This window comes from Scomber japonicus, chromosome 22 (assembly GCF_027409825.1).
Source record: "Scomber japonicus isolate fScoJap1 chromosome 22, fScoJap1.pri, whole genome shotgun sequence".
NCBI classification, from domain to species: domain Eukaryota; kingdom Metazoa; phylum Chordata; class Actinopteri; order Scombriformes; family Scombridae; genus Scomber; species Scomber japonicus.
Window position 1 is genome coordinate 17,323,326 of NC_070599.1, and position 19,928 is coordinate 17,343,253.

A 19,928-nucleotide genomic window follows, 5' to 3' on the forward strand; every position below is an offset into this window, starting at 1 on the left:
ACATTGAATGTCCTTAAAGAGAATGTCCTCCTTACATATAAACCATACCAACTCTACTCTACTCTACTCTCTCTATGGCATAGCAGTTGGGTAATGAAAGGTTGGTGGTTTTAACCCACCCAGGAACGTAGTTTGTTGTGCTTACATAGCAGACTGTTGCAATGCTTTGTAATAAAAATAAAGAAACCCTTAGCTATAGGATGGTAGAACGATTACAATCAACAGTTGTTTTACTTCTTGTGTACAAAATTATTAGCCAATTTGATTTTGACTCAATGGTTGATGGTTAAAATACATAGCAGGTCCTGAAAGGTCATTTCCTTTAGTATACCATAGTTCAAATTTCATTCCATATTTCTGTCCTAGAAGAAAATGGTAATACATGTGGGCGGGGATTCAACATACAGGCCACACCCCCCTTGCAATCACAGCAGGAGTCTCTGTGGCGCAATCGGTTAGCGCGTTCGGCTGTTAACCGAAAGGTTGGTGGTTCAAGCCCACCCAGGGACGTGGACATTTTCATCACATTGGCTAAGATGATAAGTGTGAGACAGGGTACTGGGATGTTGTTCACTGAGAGCTTGATGGTTAAAATACATTGCATGTCCTTAAAGAGAATGTCCTCCTTACATATAAACCATACCATGGAGCAGACTGTTGTAATGCTTCGTAATAAGAATAAAGAAACCTTTAGCTATAGGATGGTAGAACGATTACAATCAACAGTTGTTTACTTCTTGTGTACGAAATTATTAGCAAATTTGATTTTGACTCAATGGTTGATGGTTAAAGTATTATTTATACAGGTCCTGAAAGGTTGTTTCCTTGTATACTTCCTAGTATACCATAGTTCAAATTTCATTCCATATTTCCGTCCTAGGAGAAAATGGTAATACAGGTGGGCGGGGATTCAACTTACAGGCCACACCCCCCTAGCAAGGCACAGCAGGAGTCTCTGTGGCGCAATCGGTTAGCGCGTTCGGCTGTTAACCGAAAGGTTGGTGGTTCAAGCCCACCCAGGGACGTGGACTTTTTACTTTGTAGCGCTACTTAAAAAAGAAGTAGTTCATTCCATGGAAAAAAAAACAATGACTTTATTAAATACAGTCTTCATGTCATGCTGTAGCTTCGTTTAAGGTTTTTCAGTCAGGCAGATAATACTAATAAGTATAGTCTTTACATTGTGACCACATTATCTTTTCCTCACTGTGTATATCTCTGTTTTCATATTTAATACCATCTGTTGTTAGTTATCAGTCCTTTAAACTTTGCCCATTCTCCCAGCAAGCATCCCTCTGCCCCTGTCGAGGAACGACTCAATAGAAGTGGCCAATCAGAGGAGGCTCCTGCGAACCCTTGAGCAGCTGACCAATCGTCTGAAGCGAACGCTGGCCAAGCAGCCGCTGTCCAGTTTCCACGTGTCCTCGGAGATGATTGTAGCCGATCCTAAATCACTGGAAGGCAAGAGGGCCTCTCTGTACTGCAGGCCGGGCTCTGTGCTCAAAGGCAGAATGTGTGGTGAGTGGGACGGGGTTGTCTGAAAATAGGACATTAAGAAGATCAATGCTCTAAAAGTTTTATGTTCACTAATCACGTGCACTCTCGCAGTCCAATGTCCGGTGGGAACTTACTTCTCTCTGGAATATAATGAGTGTGAGAGCTGCTGGCTGGGCTCCTTCCAGGACCAGGAGGGTCAACTGGAGTGTAAATCCTGCCCCGAGGGAACCTCCACGGCCTACCTGCACTCCCGCAGCGTGGCTGAGTGCAAAGGTAAAGTGCATATTCCACATTATGATAATAAATGGTTGCCACAAGCATGATTAACTATATATAGATTATTTGCAAATGAGCACTAACTGCAACTTATGTTAATTGTAGAACTGTATTTTTTTCACTTCCTGTCTCTAACTATTCCTCATGACGTGGTTACTTGCATGTGTTTTCAGGGCAGTGTAAGCCTGGTAGTCACTCCCTGAATGGGTTGGAGATATGCGAGTCATGCCCACTGGGTCACTTCCAGTCTGGTTTCGGCGCCAGGGACTGTCTGGTCTGCCCTGACGAGACTTCCACTGTCACCAGAGGAGCTGTGGACGAGAACGAGTGTGGAGGTGATACAGTTTGACAGTGTAGAGTACACACCCTTAATGTCCTATCGACCTGCTAATTGTACATTTTAAAAAGCATTAATCACTGTCAGATTATACATGAAGCAGCTAGCTAACTAGTCTGTGATTATTGTGCCTTCATGAGCTAATATATCAGAACGGGCAAATTCCTCTTTGGAAATGTCATATGATTGCCCTTAAAAGTTGGATGATAATTCTGGAAACTGAGACCCATTTGCTACCTGAGTTTCCGAGTTAAAATATAAAAATACTTTGTAACCTTTAAACTTGGACTTGGAGCTCACAGATGTTGGATTTTCCAAGCAACAAATGCCAATTTTTAAACATTTTGAGGTGATTCATAGGCTTTGCGTGCTCATTCATATTCCTCTGTATCTTACCCCCCCCCCCCCTTTTCTGGTTCTCCTCTCCTCTCCTCTCCTCTCCTCTCCTCTTCACCTCCTCTCCTCTACAGTCCCTTGCTCGGCGGGCCATTTCTCTCGCACCGGTCTGGTTCCTTGTTACCCTTGCCCTAGAGATTACTACCAGCCTGAACACGGCCGCTCCTACTGCCTCTCTTGCCCCTTCTATGGAACCACCACAGTTACCGGGGCAACCACCATTCAGCACTGCTCCAGTAAGTGTCCAAAGTTGAGGAGACCACAAATGTTTTCCAAGTCAAACCAATACAAATACACACACAGAGGCTTCATTTCATAATGTGTTTTTTTTTTCCTATGACAGAAACTATGAAATGCAGATGATTTTTACATTCTTTGGGGCTTTTTAGACCACCCTTAAGGTCCTCATGGTGGTGTCAGGAGCCCATTGTGGAGACCCTCAAATCATTGTAAAGCCACCACAATAAGAAGAGTGACATGGAACACATTAAACAGTGTTTATAAAAAGGGTTTGTTGTCTATTCACAAAGCTGGAATGACTTTTTTTAAGCATGTGGTTGTATGTCAATGTCATAGTATATTTGTAGTCGACTTTGATCTTCCTTGAAATCTCCATGAATTCCTCTTCATTGCCAAAAAAGTCATCATAAATGTTAACCAAATAGAAATGGAATAAGTAGTAAAGGCTTTGTCTAATTTTGCCATGGTAAATATAGTATGTTCTGTATTTTTTGGCATGTTAAAGTCAGAGTTTCTCTTAGGGTTGTTGTGGTTGTTTACCGTGATAATACTCTTAGTACATTGAAAACAAAAGCTCTACTCTAACTCTTTCCCTCCTACTACAGATGCAGATTATGGCAAAATAGTGACTTTCACACACTACAGTTCTATTTTAACACGTTTGTGCTATGTTGAGCTGTCATGTGAAATGACTTATGTTAAATGTCTGGAGGTTGCGCCAGCTCAAATCAGCAGACAGTAAAATATATGTCGCTCGCTGTTTTGTGTCTGCTGCTCTGTGTCTGTGTGACAGCTTTTCTAGAGTTTCAAAACTTTCTGCCATCACTCCAGTTGTGCGGCGTCTGATCTGTGTTGTGACAGCTTAGTCCAATTGGAAAAGGGATTATTGCACGGGATCACGGGGGAAATGGAAATAATATGACTTTTATTACGCTGCTGCAGAATGGAAATGAATAACACTGCATGGCTGAAGTGTGGGAATGAACAGTGGTTAAGAGACGCTGCCAGATTTAAATAAGAATACAGACTTTTGTTCAGCTGGATCACAACTGTCTGCCAGTCTGGTAGCAAGGGGAAAGACCATTGCTGTGTTTTTCCGACTTGCCTTTGCTCATATTGTCTGTCTTTTTTTCTGGGTGTCATTCTCAGGTTTTGGCTCCAGTTTTCTCCCTAAAGAGGAGAGTGTAACGGCAGCTCCAGAGGTTGAGGTCAGTGAGGACTACCAAGCCAGCAGTCAGGTTAGTCAATGCTTAAATTCCAATATGGACCACATCTGTCATATATATATATACACAATATATGTAAAAATTAAATAAATAAATAAAAAGCAGAAACAAATGTATGTACTACTTCAGGGACAGACAATTAAATTATGACAATAATAACTCTAACATTCATATTTGAAATGAAATATACAGCATGTGCAGACGGGGTTTTACTGAAGGACTCAGTAGACAGGCGGGAGTGTTTTTGTGCGATGCTGCATTGTCTGTAGATGACGCTATGATCTGATCGGCTGTTTCCGTAGGTTTTCCATGAGTGCTTCCTCAATCCCTGCCAAAATAAAGGAACATGTGAGGAGGTCGGGGCGGGATACGTCTGCACCTGCATGCCTGGTTTCACAGGTAAAGAGCAAGTCAGAGCTTCAGCTGATCAGATACATCCTGTGTTGTGAAGATCATTTTTCATTAGTCTGTAAAACTAAGATGATGGTTGATAGACATTAATGTTACCCAGATGTCCTGATAGACTGCTTATCTGCTATTATAGATAATTTCCTAAAGTTTAATTGTTTGGCACTGTGTCACATGTGCAGCTTAACACTGCAACAGCTGCTCTCAGCCTATAAAATGTCAGATTTAAAGTTACATTTGCATCTCAGCTGTGAATATAATGTCAAGTCTTAATCACATTATTTGCTTTGTTTGTCATTTGTTCTGTTTTTACTGACTCATGTTTCCCTCTCTCTAGAAAGATGCTATATCACTTAATTTAGTTTTCATGCAGAAGAAGAAATAAATCAAAACGAATAGAAACAAAGTGATATCTGAATGAAGAGTTTAAAGCACTTTGACAGGCTGTCTCACACTAACATCATGCAGCCAGACATATCACAATGTTCCAGTGTTTCAGATTTAAATAAATCCACTTTATGGTTTTTATGATTGACACTGAGTTCACCTAAACCCAGTGATCGGCATCATTCACTTTCCAGATGTTTACAGTATATTCACATTTTATTCTTGACACCATGTTCCCTGTCATCAGCTTTCTCTCATGTTTGCCTTGATGCCAGAGGACATTCATCTCAGCCACTGTTGTCTTGTATGTTATAATGGGTACTTGATGCAATGTCTGATATTTCCCCCTCAGGTGCCAAGTGTGAAATCGACATAGACGAATGTGACTCTACTCCGTGCCAGAATGGAGGCCTGTGTAAGGACGGCATGGGAGACTTTGAGTGTCAGTGCAAGCCTGGATTTTTAGGTAAGGGAGCAATTAGGAACTAAAGGCTTAGTTTTTGTTTCACACAATGGTCTGAAGTATAAAAAAAGGAGAAGAACAGTATGAAATAATGGAAAATCAGTTTGATTGTTTCCAGATCTTGGAAGATTTGGAAAAACAGTTGACTTACAGGCCACATTTCATGTAGGTATAAAGGCCAGCATTATTTTATATTCATTGAATAATCCAACAGGTTTCCTTGCCATTATCAACTTGTAGTTGCTGTGTCAGGTGAAAACCAAACTTTGATGTGCAAAAAAGAACAGCCGCAGTTAGCAGTTGGGGCTCTTTTTGTATTTCCAGAGTGTCTAAACCCATAAAAGATAATGTGGCCATTTCATTGGAACAAAAACAAACTTTCCCCATCATAACAGCGATATTTAACAACAGCCAAAATCCTCAAAATATGAAACCAAGTACAAATAAAAGACTGGAAAAACAATAGTTTCAGATGAAGTTATTGTAAGGTTACATACAGTTGTTATCTTTAAGCCAAGACAAATATGTCTGCCTCGTGCGACATGTCAGTAATCCCATTTAACAACATTTAATGATCCATACAAGTACAGTATCCTGATTAAAATGCACTTAACTAACAAATATTTGTGCTTATCATCTATCTCTGTTCAACTCTTAACTTTTTGTCTCAGGCTCTCTGTGCGAGGCGGAGGTGAACGAGTGTATCTCCTCCCCCTGTCTGAATGAAGGCGTATGTGTGGACGAGGTCAATAAGTTCACCTGCAGTTGTGCTGGCGGCTTCACAGGTTAGATAACAGGACTGTGTTACATTGTCATTGCATCAGACATCAATGTGACATTTGAGCTCCTCATCAGACAGTTAGGCCAACAGTTTAAGTGTATTACGTAACTTCTGATAATTATTCATGTTGGACTGAAGTCTGCAGAACTGCTTGTGTCATCCTTTATCTACTATTACTGCAAATAATCACAACACAGTTTATAAAAAAGAAGGAAAAAAAAGCTGGCATTTCTTTCTTCTTAGTAGTAGAACATGAGAACTGTACACTCACATGTCTTGTACATATCTGTCTTTTTCACGTTTCTGCAGGATCCAGATGTGAACTGGAGATCAATGAATGTCTATCTGACCCCTGTCTGAACGGAGGTGTGTGTGAGGACCAGATGGGCGGTTACACTTGTAATTGTGCTGTCGGCTTCTCAGGGGATCGCTGTGAGGTCAACGTTGATGAATGTTTCAGCGCCCCCTGTCTGAACGGAGGCTCGTGTCTGGACGCTGTCAACAACTTCAGGTAATACAGATTCATGTGGGAAGAAGCGCCTCTTTATATTTGAGACATCCCATCAGTCATCTTCATATAAGACTCATGATGTAATCTTACCTCTAGATGATTTTAATACACATGTGACGGATGCAGAAAATATGAATATTCACCTATTTCCTCATGTTGTGTGCTTTATAACATGCACTGCTGTATTGTATTGTGTAAATAAATAAATAATGCTTCTCTGTGCCAGGTGCCAGTGTATCGAGGGCTACCGGGGTCGGCTCTGTGAGGTGGATGTGGATGAGTGCGACCCCAACCCCTGCGTGAACGGGGCCAGCTGCCTGGACGGTCTGGGGTCCTACACCTGCCGCTGCCTCCCTGGGTTCAACGGAACCAGGTGTGAGACAGGTACTATAGGACAGAGACGCATCACCATGGCAACTGTAGAGGAAGAAGAGAGTCACAAAGATTACTGATGTTAATTTCATACTGTTAGTTTCACCTCAGGGGTTGTTTTCATTTGAGCAAAGCTGCTAACGAGTTATTTGTTTTTTATGAGCATTTATCTAGTCAGTGATTTGCTATGTTCATTGCTTTCTTATTTGTTGATTTGTTTTTCAAGTATATTTTATGACATGCTTTTATAGCTTTTTCCATAACAGTTTGTATTATTTTAATATTTTTTTTAGATGCTTTAAGAGGCAGATATATCAATATTTCAAACCAAAAATGATAGAAACTGAAAAATATATTTTGTTAATGTTGTTCATCATTTTACAATATGTCATCTTTTTATCTGTGACCCATTTGGGCCTCGCTTGCATAGAAAGATAGATAGATAGATAGATGGATGGATGGATGGATGGATAGATGGATAGATAGATAGATAGATAGATAGATAGATAGATAGATAGATAGATAGATAGATAGATAGATAGATAGATAGATAGATAGATAGATGCCAGTAAAAGTGCACTGCAGTATCACCTAAACACCTGAAGAAAGGACAAGAACAGTCAACAAAAAGAAGATACAGTTGTAAAGATCAAGTTAAAAATCAGCAGTTATAAAGGAATAAATTCTATATTTCTCTGATTTGTCCTTTCAGAGATGTCATCTTCCTTCAACCTGGACTTTGAGGTGTCGGGTATCCATGGTTACGTAATGATGGATGGAGTGATGCCATCGCTGACAGAGATCACCTGTACCTTCTGGATGAGGTCATGGGACACCACCAATTATGGCACACCTGTCTCGTACGCCGTGGAGGGCAGCGACAACGCTTTCCTTCTCATAGACTATAACGGGTCAGTGTACAAAGAGTTAACAGAACATAAACACACACACACATAAAACCGTCTTTGACCATTTGTTTTCTTCTTCCTGGTATCCGCCCTCGTCCCTACAGGTGGGTGCTGTACGTGAACGGTAAGGAGCGCATCACTGACTGCCCTGCTGTGAACACGGGTCAGTGGTACCACATCGGTGTGTCCTGGAGGAGCTGGGATGGAGACTGGAGAATCTACATCAATGGGAAGCCCTCAGACGGAGGCAAAGGCCTGTCAGTCGGCACCACTATCCCAGGTGTAGTGCTATCCTCGGCTTGGTCACTTTTCTCTCAAGAGGCAACAATAATGAACTTAGAAATTGATAAGATTCTCATATAGCACAATATTCAAGTAGAGAAGAAGAATACTTTCTCAGTGAGTAGTGGTTAACCTTTGAGCTTTTACCTGCGTCCTGTAGGTGGAGGGGCACTGGTATTAGGTCAGGACCAGGACCAGAGGGGCGAGGGCTTCAACCCTGTTGAATCCTTTGTTGGCTCCATCAGTCAGCTCAACATTTGGGATCGTGTTCTCACGCAGCAGCAGGTACATATGGGAAATCCTCCACTGCATTATTCCTTTTAATATATGATTTACAGAGTCAGACTTCATGTAATTTAATATTTTGACAAGAAATAAAAGAGGAATTATGTAAATGTAGTTTTTAAGATGATTTACCAACTGAATTTCACCTCCTCTGGTCATCTGTATGCTGTGTTGTAGATCAAGGTCCTGGCGAGCAGCTGTCCAGCCTCTCATGTCACCCACAGAGGGAACGTCCTCGCCTGGCCAGACTTCCTCAGTGGGGTGGTGGGCCGAGTTAAAGTAAACCACAGCAGCATTTTCTGTGCTGGTAAGGGTCCTCCATCGATGTCAGCGTTGAATATTATGTAGTAAACTTTGCTTAACTTTGTATTCATGAGGAGAATATTTAACTTTATACAGGTCTTAATCTTTCAAACTCAAGTTTACACCTGTCTTGTTGCATTTTGGTAAAACCTCAGTGACTCTGTGTGTTCTTACTAGACTGCCCCAAGCTGGAAAACGCCGTGTCCCACCTGCATGTCTCCTCTGTGGAGGTGAGCCCCGGAGCTCAGGTCCAGCTGTCCTGTGATCCCGGGTTTTACCTGCTGGGGGAGCCGGTGCTGCAGTGTCAAAATAAAGGAGAGTGGAGCCACCCTCTGCCCAGCTGTGAACGTGAGACACAGACCGGAACTGTTGTCTGATTTGCATTGCAAATTGCATGTCCCCATGTTGTGTTTGTGTTTAACTCTTGACAATTTAACGTGTATGTTTGGATTGGATGGTCAGCGTGTGGCATTTATGTTTAATTAAATAAATTTGATCTGAACTAAATGTGTTTGTCAGTCTGTGGTGATGTGAAAGAACGTTAAAACATTGTTCATGTTGTGTTTCATGCTCACTTACACAGACTAACTTCATGATTTTAACATTCATACATTATATTCACCCTATTTTCCACCTGCAGTAGCTTCATACATGTTTCTGCTGTGCTGCACATTTGCTCGACTCAGTGAATAACAAAGATCTTCAATAACATTACTCTGTCTCCTGTGTGTGTCACAGGTGTGTCCTGCGGGCCTCCTCGTCCTCTGGAGAACGGCGTGTTTCAGGGGACAGACTTCCATGCTGGCGGCACTGTGGACTATCAGTGTAATGCCGGCTTTTACCTGCTGGGAGATGCCAAACTGCACTGCACCAACAGCGGCAAGTGGGGAGGAAATCCACCAGCCTGTCTCGGTACTTCATTACATAATATATCTAAAGGCATAAGCTACATTTTATATCAGTAATATATGGAAAATGTAAATCCTGACTTGGACAAGGAAGGAACACAATATATTTTTTCTGTGGATGTGTTCAGATGTAGATGAGTGTGCTCTGGGGTCAGACTGTGATGATCACGCCAGCTGTTACAACACTGATGGCTCCTACACCTGCACCTGTATCCACCCATACACTGGAGACGGCAAGAACTGTACAGGTAAATACTTCACGTGAGCATTTTAATGTAGATAGAGATATGTTGCTGTCCTTTTAGTCACTATTATCAGAAAAAAATAACAAATACTGATTCAAATATGACTGAAAAGTTATGAGAGACACTCTGTGCACCATTTCATCTGTGCATTTATACATGTGTTTGTGTGTTCCCACCAGAGCCAGTGAAGTGTCAGAACCCCGGGGATCCTGAGTTCGGCCACAGAGAAGGCAGCAACTTCCTGATGGGCGGCGAGGTTGTCTTTGGATGCGAGATCGGCTACGAGCTGATCGGCTCGGCTCGTCTCCGCTGCCTGGAGACGGGAAGCTGGGATGATGTTGTCCCTTATTGCAGAGGTGAGGGGTAGTTTGTCATGCCATCACAGTGAAGCATTATCGCTCATATTGTTTGTGTATTGTTTAATATGTGACTCAACTAATTGTCAGCATGTGATCCTGTTAAAGTTAAAAATAGATCTTCACCAGATTTAGGTTGCATTTACCTCAAGTACGATAATATGCAGCAGTGATGATGTACCCAATTTAGTATAAGTAGTTTCGTTTTTGATTCTATATATATATCGTATATTTCCATTAGGTATTGGTTTGTACTGTATCAGATTAATTACTTTTGACTCTAAGTAAATATTAAAACATAAGACATAACATAAGATACATAACAGAACATTTAAAGAAAAAACTAAATGGCTGCATTGTGCTTCTTAGAAACATTGAAAGGAAATCTATCCAGAGTGCAAAACCCAAACTGAGCCTCTAAAAATGAAACCACTGAGTGCAACAAACAGGATATAGAGGTCAGGAAGTTTTAAGAGATGTAATAACGCATGGCTGGTTTTAGCGCTTCATGAGATTTGATGACAACAAGAAAGATTAATGCTGTCTTGTCTTTACATGTGTGGAATATAGATCAAAAGGTAAAGTTAGCATTCCTGTGAAATGTGTAAGAGACGCTACTTGATGCAAATGTCTGTCAGCATCATGTGTGCATCATCACTGTTTGACTTTTAATTACTTTTCATTCTGCAGCTGCAGGTGAAGCACGTATTATTGTGGTGTAGAGACCTTGTGACAGGCCAGAGGTCACGTCAACATTGTTTTTGCAGTCTGTTTCCCATGTTTGTGTATATCAGTCATGGTTGATATCTAGTCAAATCTTTCCCACTGTAACCACACAAGTACATACAATTAGTTCTTCTATTTCCTGTTACACAACAGTTTTATTCATCGAGGCTGTAAAAGCACAAGCACACACAGATCTTGTATTTTCAATTTTATGTATGTAGCACCAAACCACCAAACCTTATTATAAGCTTTTTAAAAAAAGAAAAGGTTTAAGTCTACTCTTAAATGTAGTGAGGGTGTCCCCAATGCCCCCTGACCTAAACTGGAAGTTGGTTTCAGAGGAGAAGCGCCTGATGAGAAGCTTAAAGCTCTGCCTCCCAGTCTGTAGTCTGGGGGAACAGTGTTGTAGTGGGGTAATAGAGTACTATGAGCTCTTTTAGATATGATGCAGCCTGACTATTAAGGGCTTTGTAGGCGAGGAGAAGCATTTTAAATTTGATTCTGACTTTTATGGGAAGCCAGTGCAGCGAAGCTAAAATAGGAGAAATATGATCTATTTTCTAATTTTTGTCAATGCATGTGCAGCTGGATCAACTGGAGAGACTTTAGAGACTTGTTGGGGCAGCCTGATAATAAATAATTTCAATAATTGAGCCTACAATTAACAACTCATGGACAAGTTTTTCTGCATCTTTTTAAACAGGATGTGCCTGTTTGTGAACAAAAGGCAGTCCTTGAAACTGGTTTTATGTGGGAGTTCAGGGACACATCCTGCCTGATCAAGGATGGCTCCCAGATTCCTTACAGTGCTGATGGAGGCCAAAGTAATTTCATTCAGAGTAGCTACACCATTGGATAATGTATTTGTAAGGTGTTAAGGCTCAGGCACAATAACTGTACCTTTAGTAGCAGTATTCATGCACAAATAAAAGCAAATAACACTTCTGTAGTCAGTCATAAATACATGTGTACACTTTCCACAAACACGCCTTGTGCATCTGCCTTGACTGGATGAGGTGAGAGAGAAAGAGGGAAGGGGAGAGACACACACACAGAGATATAGAGCAGCAACAATAATGATAACAAAAGCAGACGTGGTTGTCAAGCAGGACCACGGCAGACCCCACAGCCATGGTCCATGGAAGCCTGCGATCCACAATTAGGGAGTCCACAACCCTGATCCACAGAAACCTTTGAAGCAAGAAAGTACAAAAACTCCAGGGAGGAATCTTAGACTTTTTGAGGCAGGATGTGCCTGTTTGTGAAAAAAAGGCAGTCTTTTGAAATGTGTTTTATGTAGGAGTTGAAGGACGTATCCTGCCTCATTAAAGGTGACTCCCAGATTCCTTACGGCAGTGATGGAGGCTACACACAAAAGCGAATATCTCGGACATATTCAGACAGAAAATACATGTGTACATTTTCCACATTGGGACTGCAATACACATGGGCCAGACCTCTGTTGCTTTGAAGGGGTGATTATATATGCAGCTGTCTTTTTGTCTTTCACTTATAGGGGGCTAAAAGGCCTGACCATTGCGGCACCGCCATCTTGTGACATTATTTCACAAAGCAGAAAGAGAACTGACTCACTCAGCGTCTGCAAACTGAGATCATTTGTTATGTTCAACTCATGTCGGTTCCTCATAATGAAAGTGAAACGATTCGACTCTTTATGCCATCTGATATTCATTTGAACAAATATTTGGTAAACTAAATAACATAGAGAGAGCACTTAGGCTCGTTTTTTTAGCTGATGCTGACATTTTAGTCTTTAAGTTAAAACAGAATAATGATAATAATAACTAAACAGCATAAACAGCTACAAAATATTGAGTAAATGTCAAATACAAATTGCACCAATAACAGGAAATGGTGTAGGCTGAAGCCAGAGCTTATTATAGAACAAAAGGGTATTTTTTTACTAATACACTTAATGATTAACACATGGCTGCAGATCCGAGTTTTCTATAGACACAAAGTCAGTTCAGTCACTGTGTGAGGTGGAAAATGTTCCTCTTTCTTTGTAATTAAGGAGTGAAAATACCCTAACCCTAACCCAATGATGTTCGTCGAGGCACTGATGTGTAGGAGTAAGGTGCTCATGGTCTGGTCCTGAAGGTTTTGATATGAGTCATGATGATTGAGGAAGTCAAGTCATGCTGTTTATGGTCTGCCATTGAAGAAGCTTTATACACAGTGGATGAGGAGTAGAGGATTTGATAAGGAAAAATACCTCTTAGTCATACCTCTTGGCTTCTATCCTATAGTCTTTACTTTCCTGCTTGCCTCTATTATCCTGTCAGTGTAAAATGTAACAGGGCATTAATCCCAGAGGTGAATCTAAGCCAAAATGTAATCTACAATTCACCAATAATATTTTAATGATATCAGTAACCCTCTCTCTCCTGACTGAAATGTGGTGCTTGTGTTTTTTTAGGTTTCAGTAGATTATTAAAATGATAGAAAATATAAGTTATTTACTGTCTGCTTGATGTTACGTTGCAGCCCTCTCCTGCCTGACGCCAACCGTTCCAGAGAACTCCGACATGAAGGGAAGCAACTTCACCTATGGAAGCAAGGTGACTTTCAGGTATCATTTGCATCCCTTATAACACCACGTTATAATGATGACAGTAGAAAATATTACAAAAGTATCAACAGAGAACATCACAAGCTTGGAGATTCTTGTTAACATGTGCATCTCACCTTGTTTTCAGCTGTATGAAGGGCTTCCTGCCTCAAATCCCCTACGAGTTCCAGTGTCTCTCCAGTCTGAGGTGGAGCGGGACGCCGCCTGTCTGCCACCCAGTGACCTGTGGGGGGCCTCCAACTGTCGGGAATGCCAAATACATCCACCACACAGAGACGTACCTATCCACTGCCACGTATACCTGCGTTGAGGGATACAGGTATGGATAAATTACGGTCAGCTACACTGATGCGAAATAAATCTATAGTTTTAATTGTTTTGATGTTTTTTGAGGCTGCTGAATAGAATAAAGATGACATAAAGCTGAATTAGGAATACAATTGCCACAATGTGTTAATTGAAATAAAATAAATCAAAACCAAATTACATGTCACTGCAACAATCCATCAAAATGTCAACTATATTTGGAGCGTCACTCTACCAAACATGAATGCACCACTGTGTTGTTTTGTATTTGTATTTATTGATCATTCATTGATTGCAGCTGGGTGCAGCACGCTTGTTTTGCATTGTGCACCACTGCATTGTCTATGTTTCGTATTATCATGTATTGCTTGACTGCAGCTCTGTGCAGCACTTTTGCCTTAGAAAAAAATTTAATTCTTCTTATATTAAGTTTATTAAAAGTGCACCAAACACTTCATTTCATCTGAAAAAGTACACATATTTTTATTCATTCAGTAAAAAAGAAATGAAGTTCATAGACTCTGGCTTGGTTTGCACAAATGTGGTTGCAATATCCAGCGACACTATGAACTCTGTATGACTTTATATGCTGTCATCAGTTGTGATTTATTTTCACAAGTTAAATTAAATTTTATAATTGCAGTCGTGTGCGTGTGTAAACTAAGCAGTGTGTTGGTGTGAAGACCACAGGGCTCCATGGAATTGGTGTGCGAAGCGACAGGGGAGTGGAGCAGGCCACTTCCCCGATGTGTGAGCGTCCTGTGCAGCGACCCCCCGGCCCTGAGAGACGCCGTGACTGTAGGAGATAACTATGAACTGGGAAACAAGGTGCACTATGTCTGCAAAGAAGGGTAAATGTGGTTGAAGTCTCAAGTTGTTACACTGTGTTGTCGATTAAAAGTGTAAAAAAAAAAAAAAATCTGTATATGGGGAAACGTCTTTAACTGTCTTCACAATGGGTATGACAATGATTTAGCCTTTTAATCACAGTAAAACCAAATTGTGACAAATGTCATCAGTGCATGTGTACTGTATTACAACATTCCCTCCAAATGTAACACCTACTGTACATGAAAATAAGAAAACAAAGCAAATATGTTTGATAATTACCTCACTGCCGTCCTGAAATGTGTGGTCACCAGTGTGTAACAGTGAGTCTAGGGCAAGTAATTTCTCTTTATTGCAGCCAATTAAGATACAGCTTGCTATACTCGGACCTGTCAGCATGTCCTGATTAACCAAAACTTACATTTTTTATCAACCAAAACTTACTGATTTGATATTTGGTGCTGAAATATGCTAACATTCTTATATCTTATTATGTTGATCTCTTTCCCTAATCTCTTTCTATTTCCTTGACAGCTACACTATGATTGGCCCAGAGACCAGAGAATGTTTGCCAAGCGGCCAATGGAGTGACAGCTCTGCCCAGTGCGTCCCCCTCTCCTGTGGCCCCCCACCTGAAATCGACCATGCAGAGCCTTTTGGGAGCCACCAGCTGTTCGGAGACACCGCCAACTACTACTGTACTGATGGATACACCGTTGGCAACAACTCCAAGATGGTGTGTAATGCTCAAGGTGTGTGGGCGCCCCCTGATGGATTGGATGCCCCTCGCTGCATCGCAAACTTCTGCCTACGCCCGCCTGAACTACCCCACGCAATTTTAGAGTCAGGCAACAAACCTAAATACGCCAGCAACACTGAAGTGAGCTACAAATGTGAAGAGGGCTTCATGCTCAACACCACAGCCACACTGAGATGCCTGATGGGAGGAGAGTGGGAGCCTTCACCATATGATATTGGATGTGTACCAGTGAGGTGCTCCAAGCCAGGGAGCATTGAGCGGGGTTATGTGAGCGGAACAAACTACAGTTTTGGGTCTGTGGTGGCGTACAGCTGTGATAAAGGCTTCCTGATACGAGGGGAGAAGAGAAGGACCTGCAAAGCCAACGGGGAATGGGGCGGAGTTCTTCCTACCTGTATGCCTGTGTCCTGCCCACCTCCTCCTCCACTCAGGAATGGAAACTACCCGGTTAGCCACTGATACCAGAATATACACCGTACACGTAAATTAGTCTTATAAAGATAAAAACAAAAACAGAAAAGGGAATACATCATTGTTGGCTTTACCGAGATACCATCCAACTATTTATCAGGGCTGGATGTTAATTCATTATGAGCAGGACAATATTTTTTATAAAAAGTACTCTGTGTAAATATTAGTTTTAAATAAATTGTAATTCAAAACTACAAAAAGGGGTTGTGTGAGTTTTGGGTTGTACATATGAGGAGTTTAGTCTGATGTCATTGATAATGATTAATTGCATTTAACATAATAATTATTTTATCATTTCAGCCTTAAAGATTAAATAAGAAGGCAATGGAGAGAACTTTGTATTTGTAATAAAATAGAGAAACGAAATCACACAATATTTCGTCAAAGTACTAAAGTTGAAAATCATTTATTATACTGTATTAGAGCCTTTATTATAATAAAAAAGACCAGCACCTATCAACCAGTCCTCCTCAGGGTCTATAAATTAATAAATTATGAATTATTATTTACTTGGTTAAAGTTTTTCAAGATAATTCCTTTAAAAAACTTATTTTAAACTCAGTAACTATCAAATTTAAAATAACTTTGAATCCCCTTTTCCTTAAATACCAAACTGAATAGTTATTTCGAGGAAACTTTCTAGAAATGATTGAGAACAAAACCCACAATGCAAAGTTTAACCATACGTTTTATTGTCTTCGTTCAATAAAAAATATCTTTCTATACCTTTCTATCTGTTCAGTTTTCAAATGGTTACAATATATGTTTAAATTTTATCTCTCTCTGTTTATCCCTCTGTAGGTCAGAAGTCGATACACCTTCAGCAGCAGGGTGACGTATTCCTGTAATGCAGGCTACAAACTGGTTGGTCGTTCAGAGCGAATGTGCCAAGCAAACCGCCAATGGTCCAATATTGAGCCTCCTGCCTGTGTCCTTCTGACCTGTGACCCTCCTCCTAACATCGTCCACGGACACTACAGGGGCTCTGACTTCCAGGTGGGCCGGAAAGTAGAGTATGTCTGTGATGAGGGTTATGAGCTGGCTGGGGATGCCATCTGGACCTGTCTAAAATACGGAACATGGGATAAGACGAGGCAACCGCGCTGCTCACCGGTGCAGTGTCCAGAGCCACCACTGGAGGAGAACCACCTGGTTCTGAAAGGTCTCGACTCTGAATCTGGAACAGTGGAATTATCCTGCGAGGATGGTTATGTCCTGGAAGGGGCCCGTATCCTCCGCTGCACCCTGTCCCAGGAATGGAACGACACCTTTCCAGTGTGCAAGCAGGTGTTTTGTGGCCCTCTGCCAGAGGTATCATTTGGTGGGCCTTCCTCATCTTCACCCCCATTTCCTTTCAGCTCCGTGGTGAACTACACATGCATGGATGGCTTCACTTTAAGAAAAGAAGGCGCTGTGTCATGTTTATCAAGCGGACAGTGGAGCAGTCCTTACCCAGAGTGTATTCCTGTTGAATGTCCTCAGCCTGTGGAGATTTCTAATGGTATTGCTGATGTTCAGGGTCTGATGTACCTCAGTAAAGCACTGTACAGCTGTAAGACTGGATATAATTTAGTGGGCAACTCTACTATTCTCTGTGGAGACAAGGGACTCTGGATTGGAGGAGTGCCTTCTTGTCGCCCAATTGAATGCTCTATCCCTAAACAGATAACCAATGGAAAAGTAGTTTATACAAAACTCCAATTTGGTCACAGTGTCACCTACACCTGTCGTCGCGGTTACCGTATTCAAGGCTCAGAGACTCTGAAGTGCCTGGCCAATGGGGGTTGGGATGTCGAGCCACCTTCCTGCGTGCAGATATCCTGCTCTCCCCCTCAATCCATTGATAATGGTTTCGTGGAGGGTCAGGACCACAGTTTTGGTGTCACTATTTTCTACAGTTGTTTCCCTGGCTTCCAGCTAGTAGGACAGGACCACCTGACATGTGAAGAGTTCGGCTGGTCAAGTTCTGTTCCTGTCTGCGTGCCCTCAGACTGTGGCCTGCCTCCTCATATTGACTTTGGGGAATATGTTAGGGTGACAGAGCATGGAAGAGCCTCACCTATGGACTTGAGCTTCCTACATGGGACACTGATTGAGTACTATTGCCACAAAGGTTACGACCTCACAAGCCCGACGAGGTTGGTATGTCAGGAGGATGGGGGCTGGAACGGGACGGCCCCATCTTGCGTCCCGGCAGAGTGCGAGACACCACCTAGCCCAGAGCACGGTTGGGTTAACGTGACAGATTCCTCCCTTGGCAGTATGGTCAAATATACCTGTGAGGAAGGATATGAGCTGAAGGGGGAGCCTGTGAGGCACTGTGTGTCAGGTAGACTGTGGACTAATGACCCCCCAATCTGTCGCCGTGTTTCTTGTGGTGACCCAGGGTCTATCGGTAATGGCACAACTCATGGCAGTGCTTTTGTGTATCCTGAGGTCCTGCACTATGAATGTAGTCCTGGGTTTGTCCTAAAGGGTAGTGACACTATCATCTGCCAGGCAGATGGAAAGTGGAATGGACAGAAGCCCCGGTGTGAGCCAGTTTCATGTGGTCCTCCTAAAGTCCCCAGTGATATTACTTTTAAAGGGGAGGACTACACCTATAATAGTGAGATTGAACTGAGCTGTCAGCCTGGTTTCGTCTTAAAGGGGAAATCTATCAGTGTTTGCCAGACTGACGGCACCTGGAGCAATGACTCTCCAACCTGTGTACCTGCTCGCTGTGAGAAACCCTCACCAATACCCAATGGACAGGTGCTGGGGTCAGAGTTCGGCCTCAACAGCAAGGTCAAGTACGAATGTGATGACGGATACACTCTTAACGGAGACTCCACTCTTGTTTGTCAGTCAGATGGACTTTGGGACAAACCAGCACCTCGCTGTGATATCATCAGTTGCGATCCACCTGAAGACATCAGCCACGGCTTCCTGAACGGGTCCAGCTTCAACTACAATGACATAGTGGAGTACGTCTGCTTCGAGGGTTATGAGGTAGTCGGGGATCCCATCCTGCGATGCTCAGCCGAGGGATTCTGGCTGGGCGCCGTGCCTCAGTGTCGGCCCTGTCTCTGTGCCCTGCCGGTGATAAAGTTCGGGATAGTTCTAGGTCGCGACCGTTCCTGCGGAGACCGACTGCAATTCCAGTGTGACAATGGTTACAAGCTGCTGGGTCCCTCTGAGGCAGTGTGTGAGAAGGGAGGGGTATGGAGCCCAGGGATACCTGTCTGTGGCCGGGGAAGGTGCAGTGTCGCTCCGCCTACAGTTCCTAACGCTGTCCAGCAGGGCGGCAGTGCTACCTTCCCAGACACAGTTATATACAGGTGTCGGCCTGGCTACCGGCCGAAGGGGTTCTCGCACCTCTCCTGTGGAAGAGACGGCAGGTGGGGGGAACCCAGGATCAGCTGTGAGCCTGTGAGTTGTGGGAAACCTCCATCTGTAGCCAATGCTCAGGTGGTGGGAGAGACCTTCACCTTCCCAAACCAGATCACATACAGGTAAATACTGTAATTATTACTTTAATCTGTGTTCATACCTGCATTTGCTACCATTTCTGACGGACATTAGTCACCACATAATCTTTTGTTTTGTTGGTTTTATTACATGAACATGTTTTTTGTATCAAAATGTTCCCAGTAAGTTTGTGGCATCAAGTGAAATTGTCATGTATATTATATGACTTTTATACCCATACTGAGTCAAACTATAGTGAATTGATTAGTTCCCTTTACCAATTGAAATATATTAAATTGCACCAAGTTGTGCCCTAACGTAATGGGATAAGTGATTCAGTGGTGTGACTTTCCGATAAAATCAAATACTGATAGTGAAATGAGTCATTGTTACACTCAAAAAAGTTGTTTCTGCAGTTTTACAACTACTCCTCAGACCACTATCACATCCCAGCGTACTTCCTGGGTGCCTCATCAGTTAACACAGACACACATTCAAGCGAGTAGCCGTGTTGTAATGGAATTGCAGATCCCTGCTGCGCTGGGCTGACGTACCAGGTCAAACCTACTAAAATAGCCCTAACTTTTGTGTGAAATCATTTTTAGCATTAGCA

The 19,928-nt window shown here is 42.3% G+C and overlaps 1 protein-coding gene and 2 non-coding genes across 3 annotated transcripts in view; all 3 read left to right on the forward strand.

Annotated features, from left to right (window-relative positions):
• Positions 1–19,928, forward strand: part of svep1 (sushi, von Willebrand factor type A, EGF and pentraxin domain containing 1) — a 104,239-nt gene that overhangs the window by 70,888 nt on the left and 13,423 nt on the right. The window contains exons 16-38 of the mRNA XM_053342908.1: positions 1,285–1,518; positions 1,609–1,770; positions 1,947–2,108; positions 2,581–2,742; positions 3,896–3,984; positions 4,275–4,371; positions 5,120–5,233; positions 5,902–6,015; positions 6,321–6,522; positions 6,749–6,906; positions 7,607–7,805; positions 7,907–8,082; positions 8,245–8,369; positions 8,547–8,676; positions 8,850–9,020; positions 9,411–9,584; positions 9,709–9,828; positions 10,005–10,181; positions 13,416–13,500; positions 13,628–13,819; positions 14,490–14,657; positions 15,169–15,841; positions 16,667–19,359. Of these exons, the coding sequence (XP_053198883.1) occupies positions 1,285–1,518; positions 1,609–1,770; positions 1,947–2,108; positions 2,581–2,742; positions 3,896–3,984; positions 4,275–4,371; positions 5,120–5,233; positions 5,902–6,015; positions 6,321–6,522; positions 6,749–6,906; positions 7,607–7,805; positions 7,907–8,082; positions 8,245–8,369; positions 8,547–8,676; positions 8,850–9,020; positions 9,411–9,584; positions 9,709–9,828; positions 10,005–10,181; positions 13,416–13,500; positions 13,628–13,819; positions 14,490–14,657; positions 15,169–15,841; positions 16,667–19,359 (6,577 nt within the window). The remainder of the gene's footprint in view (positions 1–1,284; positions 1,519–1,608; positions 1,771–1,946; positions 2,109–2,580; positions 2,743–3,895; positions 3,985–4,274; positions 4,372–5,119; positions 5,234–5,901; positions 6,016–6,320; positions 6,523–6,748; positions 6,907–7,606; positions 7,806–7,906; positions 8,083–8,244; positions 8,370–8,546; positions 8,677–8,849; positions 9,021–9,410; positions 9,585–9,708; positions 9,829–10,004; positions 10,182–13,415; positions 13,501–13,627; positions 13,820–14,489; positions 14,658–15,168; positions 15,842–16,666; positions 19,360–19,928) is intronic.
• Positions 437–510, forward strand: trnan-guu (transfer RNA asparagine (anticodon GUU)). The gene has a single exon. It is a non-coding gene; the product is annotated as a tRNA-Asn (tRNA).
• On the forward strand, positions 952–1,025 carry trnan-guu (transfer RNA asparagine (anticodon GUU)). Its single transcript has one exon. It is a non-coding gene; the product is annotated as a tRNA-Asn (tRNA).